The 14912-nt window shown below is 39.1% G+C and overlaps 1 protein-coding gene across 8 annotated transcripts in view; it reads left to right on the top strand.

Annotated features, from left to right (window-relative positions):
- Positions 1–14912, top strand: part of kmt2cb (lysine (K)-specific methyltransferase 2Cb) — a 187808-nt gene that overhangs the window by 109725 nt on the left and 63171 nt on the right. For 7 of the 8 annotated variants that reach the window (XM_062022645.1, XM_062022641.1, XM_062022640.1 and 4 more), the window contains 3 exons: positions 1473–1825; positions 12472–13130; positions 14296–14418. In XM_062022645.1, the coding sequence (XP_061878629.1) occupies positions 1473–1825; positions 12472–13130; positions 14296–14418 (1135 nt within the window). The remainder of the gene's footprint in view (positions 1–1472; positions 1826–12471; positions 13131–14295; positions 14419–14912) is intronic. The other variant, XM_062022643.1, reaches the window with a different exon arrangement.

Here is a 14912-nt window from a genome sequence, read left to right as displayed (position 1 = left end):
AGTGTTACTTAACTCAATATTATTTATTGCAAGAAACTACTCAAAGCATTTTTAATACAACCCTATTTAAATACATCTAAAACAGCTGAACTTTAATATATGCTTGCCATCTTGACTTCTGATTCCAAAGCAAGTATTTTTGTCGCACTGTTGTCAAACAATGATAATGTTAAAACAAATGGGCAAAATATGATTCCACATTGTTTTAAACAGGTCATCTGAGAGCATTTGTAATTGCAGTGCAGTTGATATTAAATGTTTTGATGCCCCAGATATACAACATCTATCTGCCTTTTAACAATATTACTTCCTAGCAATGAAGTTAGCGCCCTCATACCTGAAGTAGAGCTCTTCTCTCTTTCACCACAGAAGGTTGTGGATTGCTCCTATTGGAATCTTGCTGCTCTTGTACATCATTCGTCAAGTCTTTGTCTGTGACCAGGCTGTCAAGGGTGAATGGAGAATCCGAACTCCAGTGAGAGCTTGTGTCAATATCTGATGTTTCTATTCCAAATTGAATGGATGTAGTTGATGGAGAACCGCCCCAGATCTGCTCGTATAGTTCGAAGTACAGCAAAACAACTCTATCGTAACCACTTCTTCCACCTGCGTCGACGGCTTGTCTGTAATTTCCACGAATCACTTTCAGTTTAGTGCCGATAGTTGTTTTTGTGATGTCCTCTTTCCAATGAGGAAATTCCTCAGATGTCCCTCCAAGTCCGTACCGTTCCAAAATAGGGTAAGAACGTCACCATACTTGGACTGGCAAGTTTCCCAGTCAACACTTTGTTGAGTTTTGTTAACTTTAAACTGCAAAACGATGCTTAAAAGTAGCTCTTCTTCTCTGTCTGTCCACATATATAATTCTTTCTTGCCGTGATCTGCCATTTTTGCTATATGTCGCCTCCGGAAATGACGTTTTGGATGTTTCTGATTGGCTAAAATGGTCTTAAGTCCTAGTATACAGCGCCCCCAGTATTTTGCCATGCGTATGACACTCAGTGTATGTGTTTGCTTGGGGACAGAGATAGTTTTTTAAATGTGCACGTGTGGCTAGAGATCTTGTTAAGACGTTAGTTTACGCGGTGGCTCTTTGTTGTTAAGGCGGCTGCCTTAACAACAAAACGCTGCGGGAAACCCTGACATTTTGCAAGGCAATCACATTTTGGTACAACACCGGCAAATATAAACGAAATAAAACACCGGCAGAAAGCGATAACCGATAAAAAAAACCAGCAAACCGGAGTTTTGACCCAAGAAAGCAGGGTCGGTTAAAAAAAAAAAAAGTTCTGTGTCCCGTGAACATGCGGACTTCCAGAAATGCGCATCCTTTCTGATTTCACTGTGTAAAAAGACACAAAAAGTGTGTCATTGCCTACATTGTTACTTACTACGCATATATGATTTTAAGGATGTCATACTTAAGGATTGCCTAAACCGCCTTGTTGTTAATTCCTTTGCAATCCTTTCAGATGGCTACACCTCGAGTGTGAGCGTCACAACTCAGGCCAAGCAGAAATCCACCCCAGAGAGGACTTTGTTTGTACCAACTGCAGGTCTCCCACTGCAGAGCATGCGTCCCAAGCAGAGAATATGGACACTGGCCGAGAGCTTAGCCCTTCGCCAGTCTTGACGCACACAGACTCTGAGACTGGCCCACAGCTGCCTGAAAAGTACACGGACCAAGAACCTGGCAGTTGGATGCCTCCTGAAATGCACAATGACCCCAAACCGGAATTACTTGCTGCTCCGTTGCACTCGGATCCAGAGCCTGTTGAGGATACCGTCCAGGAAGAGAAGCTTTCCTCGTCAGCCCAAGAGCCTGGTGAGTACTTGTTCCCAATTCCTGATTTTGTAGATTTGATGAGATTCTAATCTTTTTCAGAATGTTACCCATGTGGGTTTTTTTAACTCAAAAACAAAGCAATCACACATTATGCATAAACATCTTCTTAGTATCAAGCAATGCAGTATGCATAAGTTTGGGCCATATAGTCTCTTTTCAGAGCTGAGTCTAAAGTTTGCACTTGTCACAGGTTGGACTAACACCTAAAAAAAGACCATTAGTATATTTTTTGAGGACTGTCCCATCACCAGATGGTGCCTTACAAGCAGCAGATTCAAGGATTTCCATTGTCTTAAAATTGTATTCATATTTTTGCTTGAATCTTTAGAGGATGCTTGTGCTGGATTTCAATTGAAATCCGAACTCTTATTTTTCCACTTCATAATTGGCAGTCCTGTTCATTTTTATTTGCAGTTTAGATGTAACAATGTATAATCCTTATGCATATCTGACATTTAATGGCACTCTAATCTATATTTGACACATTTCCTTGTGGTCTCTAGATAATACATATTGGATATGTTTTTGTTTACGTTTTACGTCAATTTTGCTCCACAGTCACTTTTTACAAACTCCCCTTTTTGTGTCTGTCTCTGCAGAGGTGTTTGTTCTTAGATGCAAATGAAATCCTCCACGTTCCCTTTCCAAAAGTATCAACATTCATATTTTTTTAAATGTATACTTTCAAATATAAACTGCTCAAAAAATAAAGGGCACATTAAAATAACACAACCTAGATCTAATTGTAGGGCTGCAACTAACAACTAATTTGATCATCGATTAATCTGTTGATTATTACTTCGATTAATCGATTAATAATCGGATAAAAGAAACAAACTACATTTCCATCCTTTCCAGTATTTTATTGAGAAAAAAAACAGCATACTGGCACCATACTTATTTTCATTATTGTTTCTCAGCTGTTTGTAAATGTTACAGTTTATAAATAAAAGTTTATAAAACTTTTTTTTTTTTAAAGTAGCCTCTGCGCATGCGCATAGCATAGATCCAATGAATCGATGACTAAAGTAATCGCCAACTATTTTTATTTTTGATTTTAATCGATTAGTTGTTGCAGCCCTATCTAAATGAATGAAATATTCTTATTAAATACTTTGTTCTTTACGTAGTTAATTGTGTGCTGACAACAAAAGCGCACAAAAATGATCAATGGAAATCAAATTTATAATCCTATGGAGGTCTGGATTTGGAGTCAGAGTCCAAATTAAAGTAGAAAAACACACTACGGGCTGTCTATTCCATTTGCACAACAGTGTGAAATTGGTTGCCGTTTTTATAGCCTTAAGAGCATGTGGGAGGGAATTAGAGGAGAAGAAATAGCGTCAGAGACTGAGGGCAGAAGTTTCGGCTGAGTCGGCTTAGCAGAGGTGGAAGAAGATCATGCAAGGATGACTCCAAAACACAGCATTCAGAGACATCCAAAACTGCGTGCAAGCTCACAGCGAAATCCATGAACTATATAATTGTGTTGCTTTGGAATTGTTTAACATGAGTATCCAACATTGTAAGTCAGAAAAGAGGAAATTCATCTCTGCTGTGACACTTCATTCCATTGCATCATCAAAGAAATGGCAGTAACCTAGCATAGGATTTTGGCAGAGCAGCATCAAGAAAGAACGGTGTGCTGGGGATGCCTGTGAAAGCTGCACTGCCCACACTGTCTAGACTCCACTGACGAGGAGAATTGGAGTATCATGATGACGACGGTAGTATCTGTCTGCAAACCTGCCTTGGAGACAGGCTGGCTCATTCATGACTGCTCCCTAACTTTACTTACCATGCTGAAAAATGTCTATGGTCATCAGTTGCATCATTCTGATGTCAAATCAAGCGCATGTAATGCCTTGTCCATTGGTATACTGCATCTTCAATGTTGAACAGAAATAAGACGCAGCTGAATTTGAAACTTCACCGGAAGCCTGCGGTGAAGTATTTGCTACGTTAATCAAAGAAATGTATTTATCTAAACATCACCTCATTCACTGTAGGAGTTGTAGGGAAGAGGGTGTGGGTCGGGTGGGGGGTGCATTAATATGAATGAGAGTGTGTGTTCAGCTGGGTCAATGGCTGAACGCTGAAGAGGGTTGGAGGGGCCATCTACTAAATGACTTTCTGGCATGGGTACCGGATGAGCACCTGCAAGCTGCACAGTCATGAGCCCCAGAGCACAGGCCCTGGGATGTGGTTGGTTGTCATGGTTACTGCTTTTCTTGGCAGAGATGCTTCTGCAGGTGCGTATGTGTGTGTTAGTGTCAGTGTGACATGGGAACTTGTGAATGGAAATGATGGGTGCCCCCCTATTAAGACGAGACTATCTGTACTGTTTGCATGTTTTACTCAAGGGATGTGTGTTGAAAGCTGACTGCTACAGTTCAATTCATTCTTTGATACTGAACCAATAATTGAAAGGCATAAACGCTACCTGACTAAATGGAGGAAAAATAATTACACTCTCTATCTCCAGTCTTTAATTTGGGCTTCTTGTGACACGACTATATAGACCAGGCTTGGGCAATTATTTTGACTCAGGGGGGCAAATTTAGAGAAAAAAATGTGTCTGGGGCAGGTATATATCTATTTTTAGCAGCACTAATTCAAAACCTCACAATAATGTCTGATTGAATGCTAAAAACGTTATGACAGACCGCCTTCAAAAACGGAATTTAATTTTTTTTTTTTTTTACTGAGACACCCAGAATGTACATGAAAATAAAGAATATGGGATTTACAATATTAACTATGAATGATAAAACACTGAATATTGACAACATATGAATGTCACACCCCCTCTCGATCAAAATATTTTACAATTAAGCAAAACGCAACAAAAATGCAACAAACACCGTGAAATATGAACGCAAAGGGCACATTAAAATATAAACCCACCTACAATCTGATATATCTGATATATCACTAAACTTTAGAACTTGGTTGTAAAAATCTCCTTCCGTGTCTGTCCACACGCATTTTCAGGCTCACTCTGGAAACACTCTGTGGAAACGCTCCCCACCCACACTGCTTGGTGCCTCGTCTGAGCTGCTGTGACTTAAATTACCATAGTAACTAGTATATCATGCAAAAGCGCAGATTCCAACCATTGAAATACTTTGTATAGTTCAAGACTCACAGTCATTTGAAAACCTCACTGCACATCATAATGGCAGCTACAGTTTCGATCTTAAAGATCTAAAAAAAAATTGGGGGGGAATGTCCGGCGGGCCAGATTGAAAAGCTTAACTTAAGCATGCGGCCCCCGGGCCTTAAAGGCCTACTGAAATGATTTTTTTTTATTTAAACGGGGATAGCAGTTCTATTCTATGTGTCATACTTGATCATTTCGCGATATTGCCATATTTTTGCTGAAAGGATTTAGTATAGAACAACGACGATAAAGATTGCAACTTTTGGTATCTGATAAAAAAAAAGGCTTGCACCTACCGGAAGTAGCGTGACGTAGTCAGTTGAACATATACGCAAAGTTCCCTGTTGTTTACAATGATGGCCGCATGAAGTGAGAGAGATTCGGACCGAGAAAGCGACAATTTCCCCATTAATTTGAGCGAGGATGAAAGATTTGTGGATGAGTAAAGTGCAAGTGAAGGACTAGTGGGGAGTTGAAGCTATTCAGATAGGGAAGATGCTGTGAGAGCCGGGGGTGACCTGATATTCAGCTGGGAATGACTACAACAGTAAATAAACACAAGACATATATATACTCTATTAGCCACAACACAACCAGGCTTATATTTAATATGCCACAAATTAATCCTGCATAAAAACACCTGCGTGTTTGTTATGCTAGCTCCTCTGCTAGCTCCTAGCTCCATAGAACACGCCAATACAATTCAAACACCTGATCAACACACACAATCACTCAGCCCAAAAGACCGTTTACCTAACCCAAGGTTCATAAAGCTTATATATTTTTAAAAAGTTACGTACGTGACGCGCACATACGGTCAAGTTATTGAATGTTTAGCAGCCAAGGCTGCATACTCACGGTACCTGATATTCAGCTGGGAATGACTACAACAGTAAATAAACACAAGACATATATATACTCTATTAGCCACAACACAACCAGGCTTATATTTAATATGCCACAAATTAATCCTGCATAATAACACCTGCGTGTTTGTTATGCTAGCTCCTAGCTCCTCTGCTAGCTCCTAGCTCCATAGAACACGCCAATACAATTCAAACACCTGATCAACACACACAATCACTCAGCCCAAAAGACCGTTCACCTAACCCAAGGTTCATAAAGCTTATATATTTTTAAACAGTACCGTACGTGACGCGCGCGTACGGTACGGTACGTGTTATGCTAGCTCCTAGCTCCTGTGCTAGCTCCTAGCTCCATAGAACACGCCAATACAATTCAAACACATGATCAACACACACAATCACTCAGCCCAAAAGACCGTTCACCTAACCCAAGGTTCATAAAGCTTATATATTTTAAAAAAGTTACGTACATACGCAAAAAAAAGCCAAAGCTGCATACTCACAGTAGCACGTCTGCGTCTTTGTCATCCAAATCAAAGTAATCCTGGTAAGAGTCTGTGTTGTCCCAGTTCTCTACAGGCGTCTGTGTATCCAAATCAAAAGTCCTCCTGGTTAGAGTCTCTGTTATCCGAGTTCTTCCATCTTGACTGCATCTTTCGGGAATGTAAACAAAGAAGCGCCGGCTGTGTACTGTTGTGGCTGACTACGTTCGAAAAATACGTCCATTTCGCACCGACAACTTTCTTCTTTGCTTGCTTAGCTTCCTTCTCCATAATGCAATGAACATGATTGAAACAGATTCACGAACACAGATGTCCAGAATACTGTGGAATTATGAAATGAAAACAGAGCGTTTTCGTATCGGCTTCAATGTGGAAGGCATACCCGTGTTCGCCGGGTTACGTCACACGCATACGTCATCCTCAGAGGCGTTTCGAACCGGAAGTTTAGCGGCAAATTTAAAATGTCACTTTATAAGTTAACCCGGCCGTATTGGCATGTGTTATAATGTTAAGATTTCATCATTGATATATAAACTATCAGACTGCGTGGTCGGTAGTAGTGGGTTTCAGTAGGCCTTTAATTTGCCCAGATCTGATATAGACCAACAACATTGAGTGTCCTAGTACAACTTTGGGGGGCAAGTAGGTTTTAAGGGAGGTAAATTTTGACAAACGCAACAAGAACTTGTGCACACGCACATGGCCGTAACTACCATTGAGGACACAGAGGTCCTGTCCTCAGTATTTCTATTAAGTGACAAAAAGAAGATATTATGTCTTACTGCAAGCGGAAAAAGCTGGCAGCTTAGTTGCCAGAATTTTTGTGTTAAATTTACATTGTTTTTTACAACATTTTATTGTTAATGGAAAAACAGTACAAGTTATTTTTTTACTCTGGCAACTTAGCTGCCAGTTTTACTACCGTAAAAACAAATTTACCAAATGTCTTTCCATTTACAGTAATACACCATTAAAAACAACAAACGTAGATTTTACAGTCGAAAACTGGCAGCTCAGTCAACAGAATTTTAACGCAAAAAACAGTAATAGTTTTTTTTCAATATACAGTAATATGCTGTAAAGAACACCGTAAAATGTATTGTCATTTTTATTAATTGGATGGGTAGTTTGTAGTAGTTAAGTATTTTTATTTAGACAAAAACATGTTTGGAAAGTATGATATTTGTTGCATTAATGGATACTATTAAAATGTATGCAATTTCAAGCAGTACATATATTTTTTCTGTCAAAATTTAAAAAATCAATTACAGTTAGTGAGAAAATATTACAGTAAGTACTTTATTGACACATATCATTTCCAGATCCGGCCCCCGGGCCTTGAGTTTGACACCTGTGCAGTAGATCATCCCCTCATAGTATACGATCTTCGGTCATACACAGCCCGTTACAACTCCAACAACGTAAAGCAATGTAGTCCACTTTTACTTAAAATATTATCCAATCCGAAATGTGCTGTCGACCTAACATTAACATTAAATCAAACTGACGTAACTAATGTATGTTTCACATGATTTAGATGTGAAATTGATGTGAAAAAGCTGTCGTGTCAGTCAGGTGCCGCCCCAACGTAAATGCAGAACACACGCTTTGCGTAAGGTTTCACGATCGGTGGGCGGGCCCTTTTTGCATGAAGAAGCGGATTAAAATGTTATTTTTGAAATGATAAGACACTTCATAGAACCTTTTTGCCCAAATGTATTCCTGGCCACGTCATGCTCTGTCCCTGATTAAAGTATAAAGACAAATTTTCCACTTTCACTTCCAGTGGCCCTGTGGCAGGCGTCATTTGTACTTGCTCTGCTAAGCAGAAGGTCTTGGGTTCGAATCCTGGTCGTGGTAGAAATTCTGCTATGGTTTTTAAATCTATGTTTCAATTATGTTAAAATTGTAGTTACTCACAGGGGTTTTCTGAAGTGTTCCTGAGCCCATGTGGTGATATCCTTTACACACTGATGTTTTTTGATGCAGTACCGCCTGAGGGATCAAAGATCATGGGCATTCAATGTTGGTTTTCGGCATTGCCGCTTACGTGTAGTGATTTCTCCAGATTCTCTGAACGTTTTGTGGATATTACGGACCGTAGATGGTGAAATCCCTAAATTCCTTGCAATAGCTCGTTGAGAAGTGTTGTTCTTAAACTGTCGGACAATTTGCTCACGCATTTGTTGACAAAGTGGTGACCCTCGCCCCATCCTTGTATATGAATGACTGAGCATTTAATGTTCACCTGTGGGAAGTTCCAAATAAGTGTTTGATGAGCATTCCTCAACTTTAGTCTTTTTTGCCACTTGTGCCAGCTTTTTTTAAACATGTTGCAGGCATCAAATTCCAAATGAGCTAATACAGTGGTTCTCAACCTTTTTTCAGTGATGTACCCCCTGTGAATTTTTTTTAAATTCAAGTACCCCCTAATCAGAGCAAAGCATTTTTGGTTGAAAAAAAGAGATAAAGAAGTAAAATACAGCACTATGTCATCAGTTTCTAATTTATTCAATTGTATAACAGTACAAAATATTGCTCATTTGTAGTGGTCTTTCTTGAACTATTTGGAAAAAAATATATAAAAATAACTAAAAACTTGTTGAAAAATAAACAAGTGATTCAATTATAAATAAAGATTTCTACACATAGAAGTAATCATCAACTTAAAGTGCCCTCTTTGGAGATTGTAATAGAGATCCATCTGGATTCATTAACTTAATTCCAAACATTTCTTCACAAAAAAAGAAATCTTTAACATCAATATTTATGGAACATGTCCACAAAAAATCTAGCTGTCAACACTGAATATTGCATTGTTGCATTGTTGCATTGTAATGAATGGAATAGCCTACTTGATTTGATGTTCAGTTTATGAACGTACATTCATATTTTGTTGAAGTATTATTCAATAAATATATTTATAAAGGATTTTTGAATTGTTGCTATTTTTAGAATATTTAAAAATCTCACGTACCCCTTGGCATACCTTCAAGTACCCCCAGGGGTACGCGTACCCCCATTTGAGAACCACTGAGCTAATATATGCAAAAATATAACACAGTTTACCAGTTCGAACGTTAAATATTTTGTCTTTGCAGTGTATTCAATTGAATATAGGTCGAAAAGGATTTGCAAATCATTGTATTCTGTTTTTATTTACAATTTACACAACGTGCCAACTTCAGTGGTTTTGTGTTTTGTAGAATTATTGTAATTTGATCGCTCTTTACCAGCTATACTGTAGAAGTTTTACATGCTCACTCCAATAATGATGTGTCATTAGGAACACTAAGACTCTACAACACTAAGAATAGCCACAAAGCCACAGTTGATAGATGATAAAAATGAATTACTGATGTCCAGGTAACTACTGATTTAGGACCATGTTCTTCTGTTGCAGTCTTAAAGGGTATCTGCTTTTTTTTTTTTTTTTTTTTTTTAGAATTTTGCCTATTATTCACAGTCCTTATGTAAGTAAGACAAGAACATATACGTTTTTCTTTTTTTACGCATTCTACCTACCAAATAAATGTGATCAAAAGTCAGCTCACAATGGAACCAATGGGAGTCGCTCTATTCTGCCTATAAAGCGCTTAAAACATCCAAACACTTCCATCAGCATTTTATATACACACTGTAAGTATATATGTAATGTAGTAACAGGCACATTAATAATAACAAAAATTACGTATTTTGATCATTTAATAGTAACAGGCACATTCTTTAAAAAAACCAAAACGCATTACAACGTTCGCTTTTTCCTTCAACAACATCACTGATTACTACTCACTGCAGACTTAAAGAGAGCCAACAAACAAACATCACGTACTGTACATGGTCTGCCATCACTAGGATGCCAACTGTTAGGATGTTGATATATTCCTGTTTAGATGTAGAATGACTCATAATCCTTGCAAAGACAAACGGTGGCTGGGACCAAGCTTTTTTTTGTGTCTTTCTCACCATTGACCGGTCTAAATCGGATGTCAAAGTTGACCAACTTGTCAGATTATGTCGTAATCCTTTTACTTTGTAAGCCAGGTGAGAGGCATTTTTTATGATATATATTATAATAAATTAAAAATAATATGATTATGAACAGATAATAAATAAATAGATAGAAAAAAAACTATGAACATATAGGGCAGACCTGGGCATTCGCGGCCCCTTTGTGCGTCCCTGTCCGGCCCGCGTGAGGCCAATCATAAATTACAAAATACATTTAAAAAAGTATCTATGTCGAGTGTGCAATACAACGGTGCTGCTTTTGTTTTGAAAAGCGTTATTTGTATTACTTCCGTGTGGACGTATGCACATGCGTGATTGTGAGTGAATGTGAACAGCTGCAACCACAAATTACAAAATAAAGTTGAAAAAACATCTATGTCGTGCGCGCAATACAACTGTGCTGCTTTTATTCTGAAAAGTGTTATTCATGTGCGTATGTCCGTGTGTAACCTGTGAGTGAAGGTGCACAGCGACAAGTGATGCACGGTTTACACCCGAGACGCTAAAAAGAGAAAAGTTGATGACGAATGGCGTGTTTTCAACAAGACATGGACTGCCAAGCAACGTCCCCTCTAAGGTGCGCGCCTGCGCAATTGCGTACTGCTCAAGCGTCCTCTGCGCACAGCAAATATATGCCGCGCACCAAATCAAATCCCATCTGAATTCTAAACAAAATAAACACATTTATTCTGTGTAATTTTGCAGTGCAGCTTTGAGTGACAGTGACAACAAGCGGCCCTAACGGTGTTCGTCAACACCGTTCAATTGAACACCATTCAATTATTGTAACGTCTATCGAGGTGCTTCGAGGCCAGGTATTATATCGATCACTTTATTGAGCAAAACTGTTTATATTCGGCCATAAACACACAAAAAACATGAGTAAAACACTTCTATGTCGAAAAACTAGTCATCTTCTGCCGTACAAACCAGGCCAAAACCAACTTGTCATCTGTCACCAACACGCATACCACTAAACCACTGGTGCGTTTATGGCCACACAAAAAGTCGGGCAACTCAAACACCACACAGAGTTACACTATGACTCCTCAGTCATACGTGTGCTTATTTTACTGTCATTTATTATTAATGTTAATTTATTTATATTAATCATGGAATGCTGTTACTAGAGAAAGTTACAGGAATGCACACTTCATCCTATGCTTACATTTCATTGTGCAACATGAGGATGTTTAAGGGGAACTAAATGTGATCTCTGAAAGGGGTACAAATGAATTCCAAAGCAGTGCTTTTGGTATAGAGTTAAGTTAGGTTAAATGAAAGTATTATTATTATTATTCATTATTATTATTATTATTATTATTTATCTTACGGTATACATCAAAAATAATATTGAGCAAAATTTTATTGAAATATTGTCGATGTGGCCCTCCAGCAGTGCTCGGGTTGCTCATGCGGCCCCCGGTAAAAATTAATTGCCCACCCCTGATATAGGGAGTGATCTTTCTTACACAGTACAATCACTAATTAGACATCTGTCTTGTCTCTCGTACTAATTGTGAACAATAGGCAAAATTCCCAAACTAGTGCAATTCCCCTTTAAAATGATTTGATTTCCAAGCAACGCTTAACAGTAGTTTACATTAGGCATCAACACAAGTGATTTTCTCTTGCCGAACCGAGCATACTAAAGCTTATCCGCTCGTAAAGTGCTGTATATAAAAAAATAGAGCCAAAATCAACAGATTGTTGAAGCGTAAGACTGTAAATGACTATGGTCGTAAGTCTCCTGGGTCATAAATCGATGCTTGAAACCAAAACACGTTAAATTACTAAAGTCATGAGTTTAAGGGTCATAAATCGACAAAGTCCAGGAGTGCCTACAAGATTCTTGTTTATTAATGAACAAATCACACGTTACTCTTGACAGGCCTAACGTTTCTAAAGCAAACACTGGTGTAAATATATTCCTCTTTTTTATGGAGAAGTATTTGTGGGGCGAGACATAAATGTTTATGGACCGGCGGAATTCCAACCAACTGTGTTGTGGTATCTCATGTTATTGTGAATGATGTGCTGATATCCAAATCAATTGTCGTAAATATATGTTTTCTCCCTCAGAAATCCATCCAGCGCGAAGAACCCAGGTCATATTGGCGGACTGTTCCATGGATTCAGTGGTTCTAAGTCAGGAGTCTCGACTTCCTATACAGACACAACTGAAACAGGAAATCACTTTACAAACAAAGCCAGCAAATACAGAGACCTCCTCCAAGCAGGGCATGGTCACCCCCAGCACAAAGGATTATAAGGCCATCATCTCAACCACCAAAGAATCAAGTACTTTATCAGTTCCGCTCACGGACCAATCAATGGAAGTCTCACTGTCCCAGCCTCTGTGTCTGGATGTAGCCATGGCTTCTTTTTTGGAAAGTACTCCAAAAGACCTTAAGGACAGGAGGGGGGTCAGTTTTCATCAGTCCTCAGTGCAGCTTGGCCGTGCGTCAGAGAACAAGCTACATCTTTCATTTCCCACCCTATCCGTGGAGGAGAAACCACTCAAGACAACTGTAGAGCAGTTGGCAGAGATGGTTATAGCTCCTTGCCATTCTTTTTCAGTGCCCCGAGGCATAGCGTCTCGGGAAACACCTATGACGTTTGGCGACCACGGCATTTTAATACCCACCACCACCCTAATACCACTTACCCCGAAGATTGGAATGGGAAAGCCAGCCATCACCAAGAGGAAGTTCTCTCCTGGGAGGCCACGAGTCAAACAGGTTGGAATTTGTTTCTGTTTCACAAAACACTGAATTATTTATTTTTACAATTTATTATTTGGTATAGAAAACCTTATGATTTACGTGCGGGTGCCTTCTAAACTCTACTATATGACGTAGTTACAAGAGTCTGCTGTGACTTTTGTTGAGGGTTGTGAATTATCCTACTTCAAACCCTCCTTAGTCCAGTTTGTGAGAACATTATGTGAAAAACAAAAAAGGATGGAGAACAGCATGGAGAAGGATGCTGTCACATCACTTTTTGTCCATTTATATGACAAAACGTTGACCCAAACTCTTCACCAACCAACTCCCAACTTCATCAATCTGTGCATTTCATGTCCACATTACAAACATCTAGGTACCTTGTTGCTTAGAGATGAAAAGGGAAAGTTTGTAGTCCCTAATAACCCCTACTTTCATTATCATGTACCAGTTTTTTCCTCATCCATGTAGTTGTTTGCTTGAAGAATAGCACTAATATCAGTGCAACTATGGCATTAGGACTGAATAATAACAGACTTAGCGTTGGGAATTAATGATGCTGGTGATAACAGATGCACTTTATCCAATAGATATTAGTGATGGGCATTGTTGATCAATTGAAGCAAAATGAGGTGCAGTACTTTGTTGCAATTACCAGAGGTGCTGTTGATTATTCAGATATTTTACCAATATTGGTTATTTTGTCAAATGCCCAACCATAGTGGATAAATATCTCAAACAAATGTGTTAGTCTTACATCTACCTCATGTCTTTTATCAGATTAGCATGTTTGTGTGCGGTGCCCTGCTGACACCACCCCTTCTTTTTTGTAAAAGTAAAACTATTATTTCAAGGGTTCTTTCTTGCCACAATGCCTTAACTGCATGGATGACAGTTAACAGTTTGGCTTTGCATCTGTACTTGAAAAAAACTCCAACATGCATGGAACACGAATTAATCGCTTTAACACAGCAGTCCTAACAGCCTTACATTTGCACATAAACCTTTGAATAGATAATGAATAATTATAATACATTAGAAACTCACAACATCTCACTCTAACATCATTCTTTTGTACATTTTGTTTCTTTGCTGGCTTTGTTTTTACGTTGCTGCATTTTGTCGCCCTCCTCCTACCCTCTCTCTCTCTCACTCTCTCACCTCCCCTCCCCTGCCTTAGGGTGCATGGAGCCCCCATAGCAGTGTGAGTTCCACCTTGTCCTGGTCCCCAGACCAGCCAGACGGGTGGGATGTCCCAAAGACCAGGCACTACCCTGGCAGCCCCGGCTGGAGCATCAGAGTGGTAAATACTATAGCTCACCAGATGATTTCCTGGTTACTGTAGTGACGCACACTCCCTGAGTGTTCCTGAATGTCACTATCGTCTATATGATTTCCTACGTTAATTCCCAACATTTTGCTGAAAGGCAGCGACTGGGGGGGCCAATGGAAATGCAAACACTAAATACAATAATAAGCCTTTTGGGTTTGGAGGGGCCATTACAGTTCCATTTGTTAATTGGAAGCAGGTGGCTCATTAGAGAGAGACTGTTCTTGATAAAATGTCTTAGAAGCAGGTGGTAATTATAGAGAGACTGTTCTTGCTAAAATGTCAAAACACTAATACCTTCTTTATTTACTTCAATGGTTTGGAGTGCACGAGAAAGTGAAGAAGAAAGTGTTGCTCTCTTTGACCATGGTCATTAACGAACCGGTATATTGCTCAACACAGCAGCAACAGAACCAATTTTGTAACCTTGTTGTTGAGTTCATTGTAAGCAACAGTGTGGCAAGCGT

Source organism: Entelurus aequoreus, linkage group LG16, assembly GCF_033978785.1.
Source record: "Entelurus aequoreus isolate RoL-2023_Sb linkage group LG16, RoL_Eaeq_v1.1, whole genome shotgun sequence".
NCBI classification, from domain to species: domain Eukaryota; kingdom Metazoa; phylum Chordata; class Actinopteri; order Syngnathiformes; family Syngnathidae; genus Entelurus; species Entelurus aequoreus.
The sequence above is the reverse complement of the archived record's forward strand: the minus strand, read 5'-3'. Positions and strand labels throughout refer to the sequence as shown.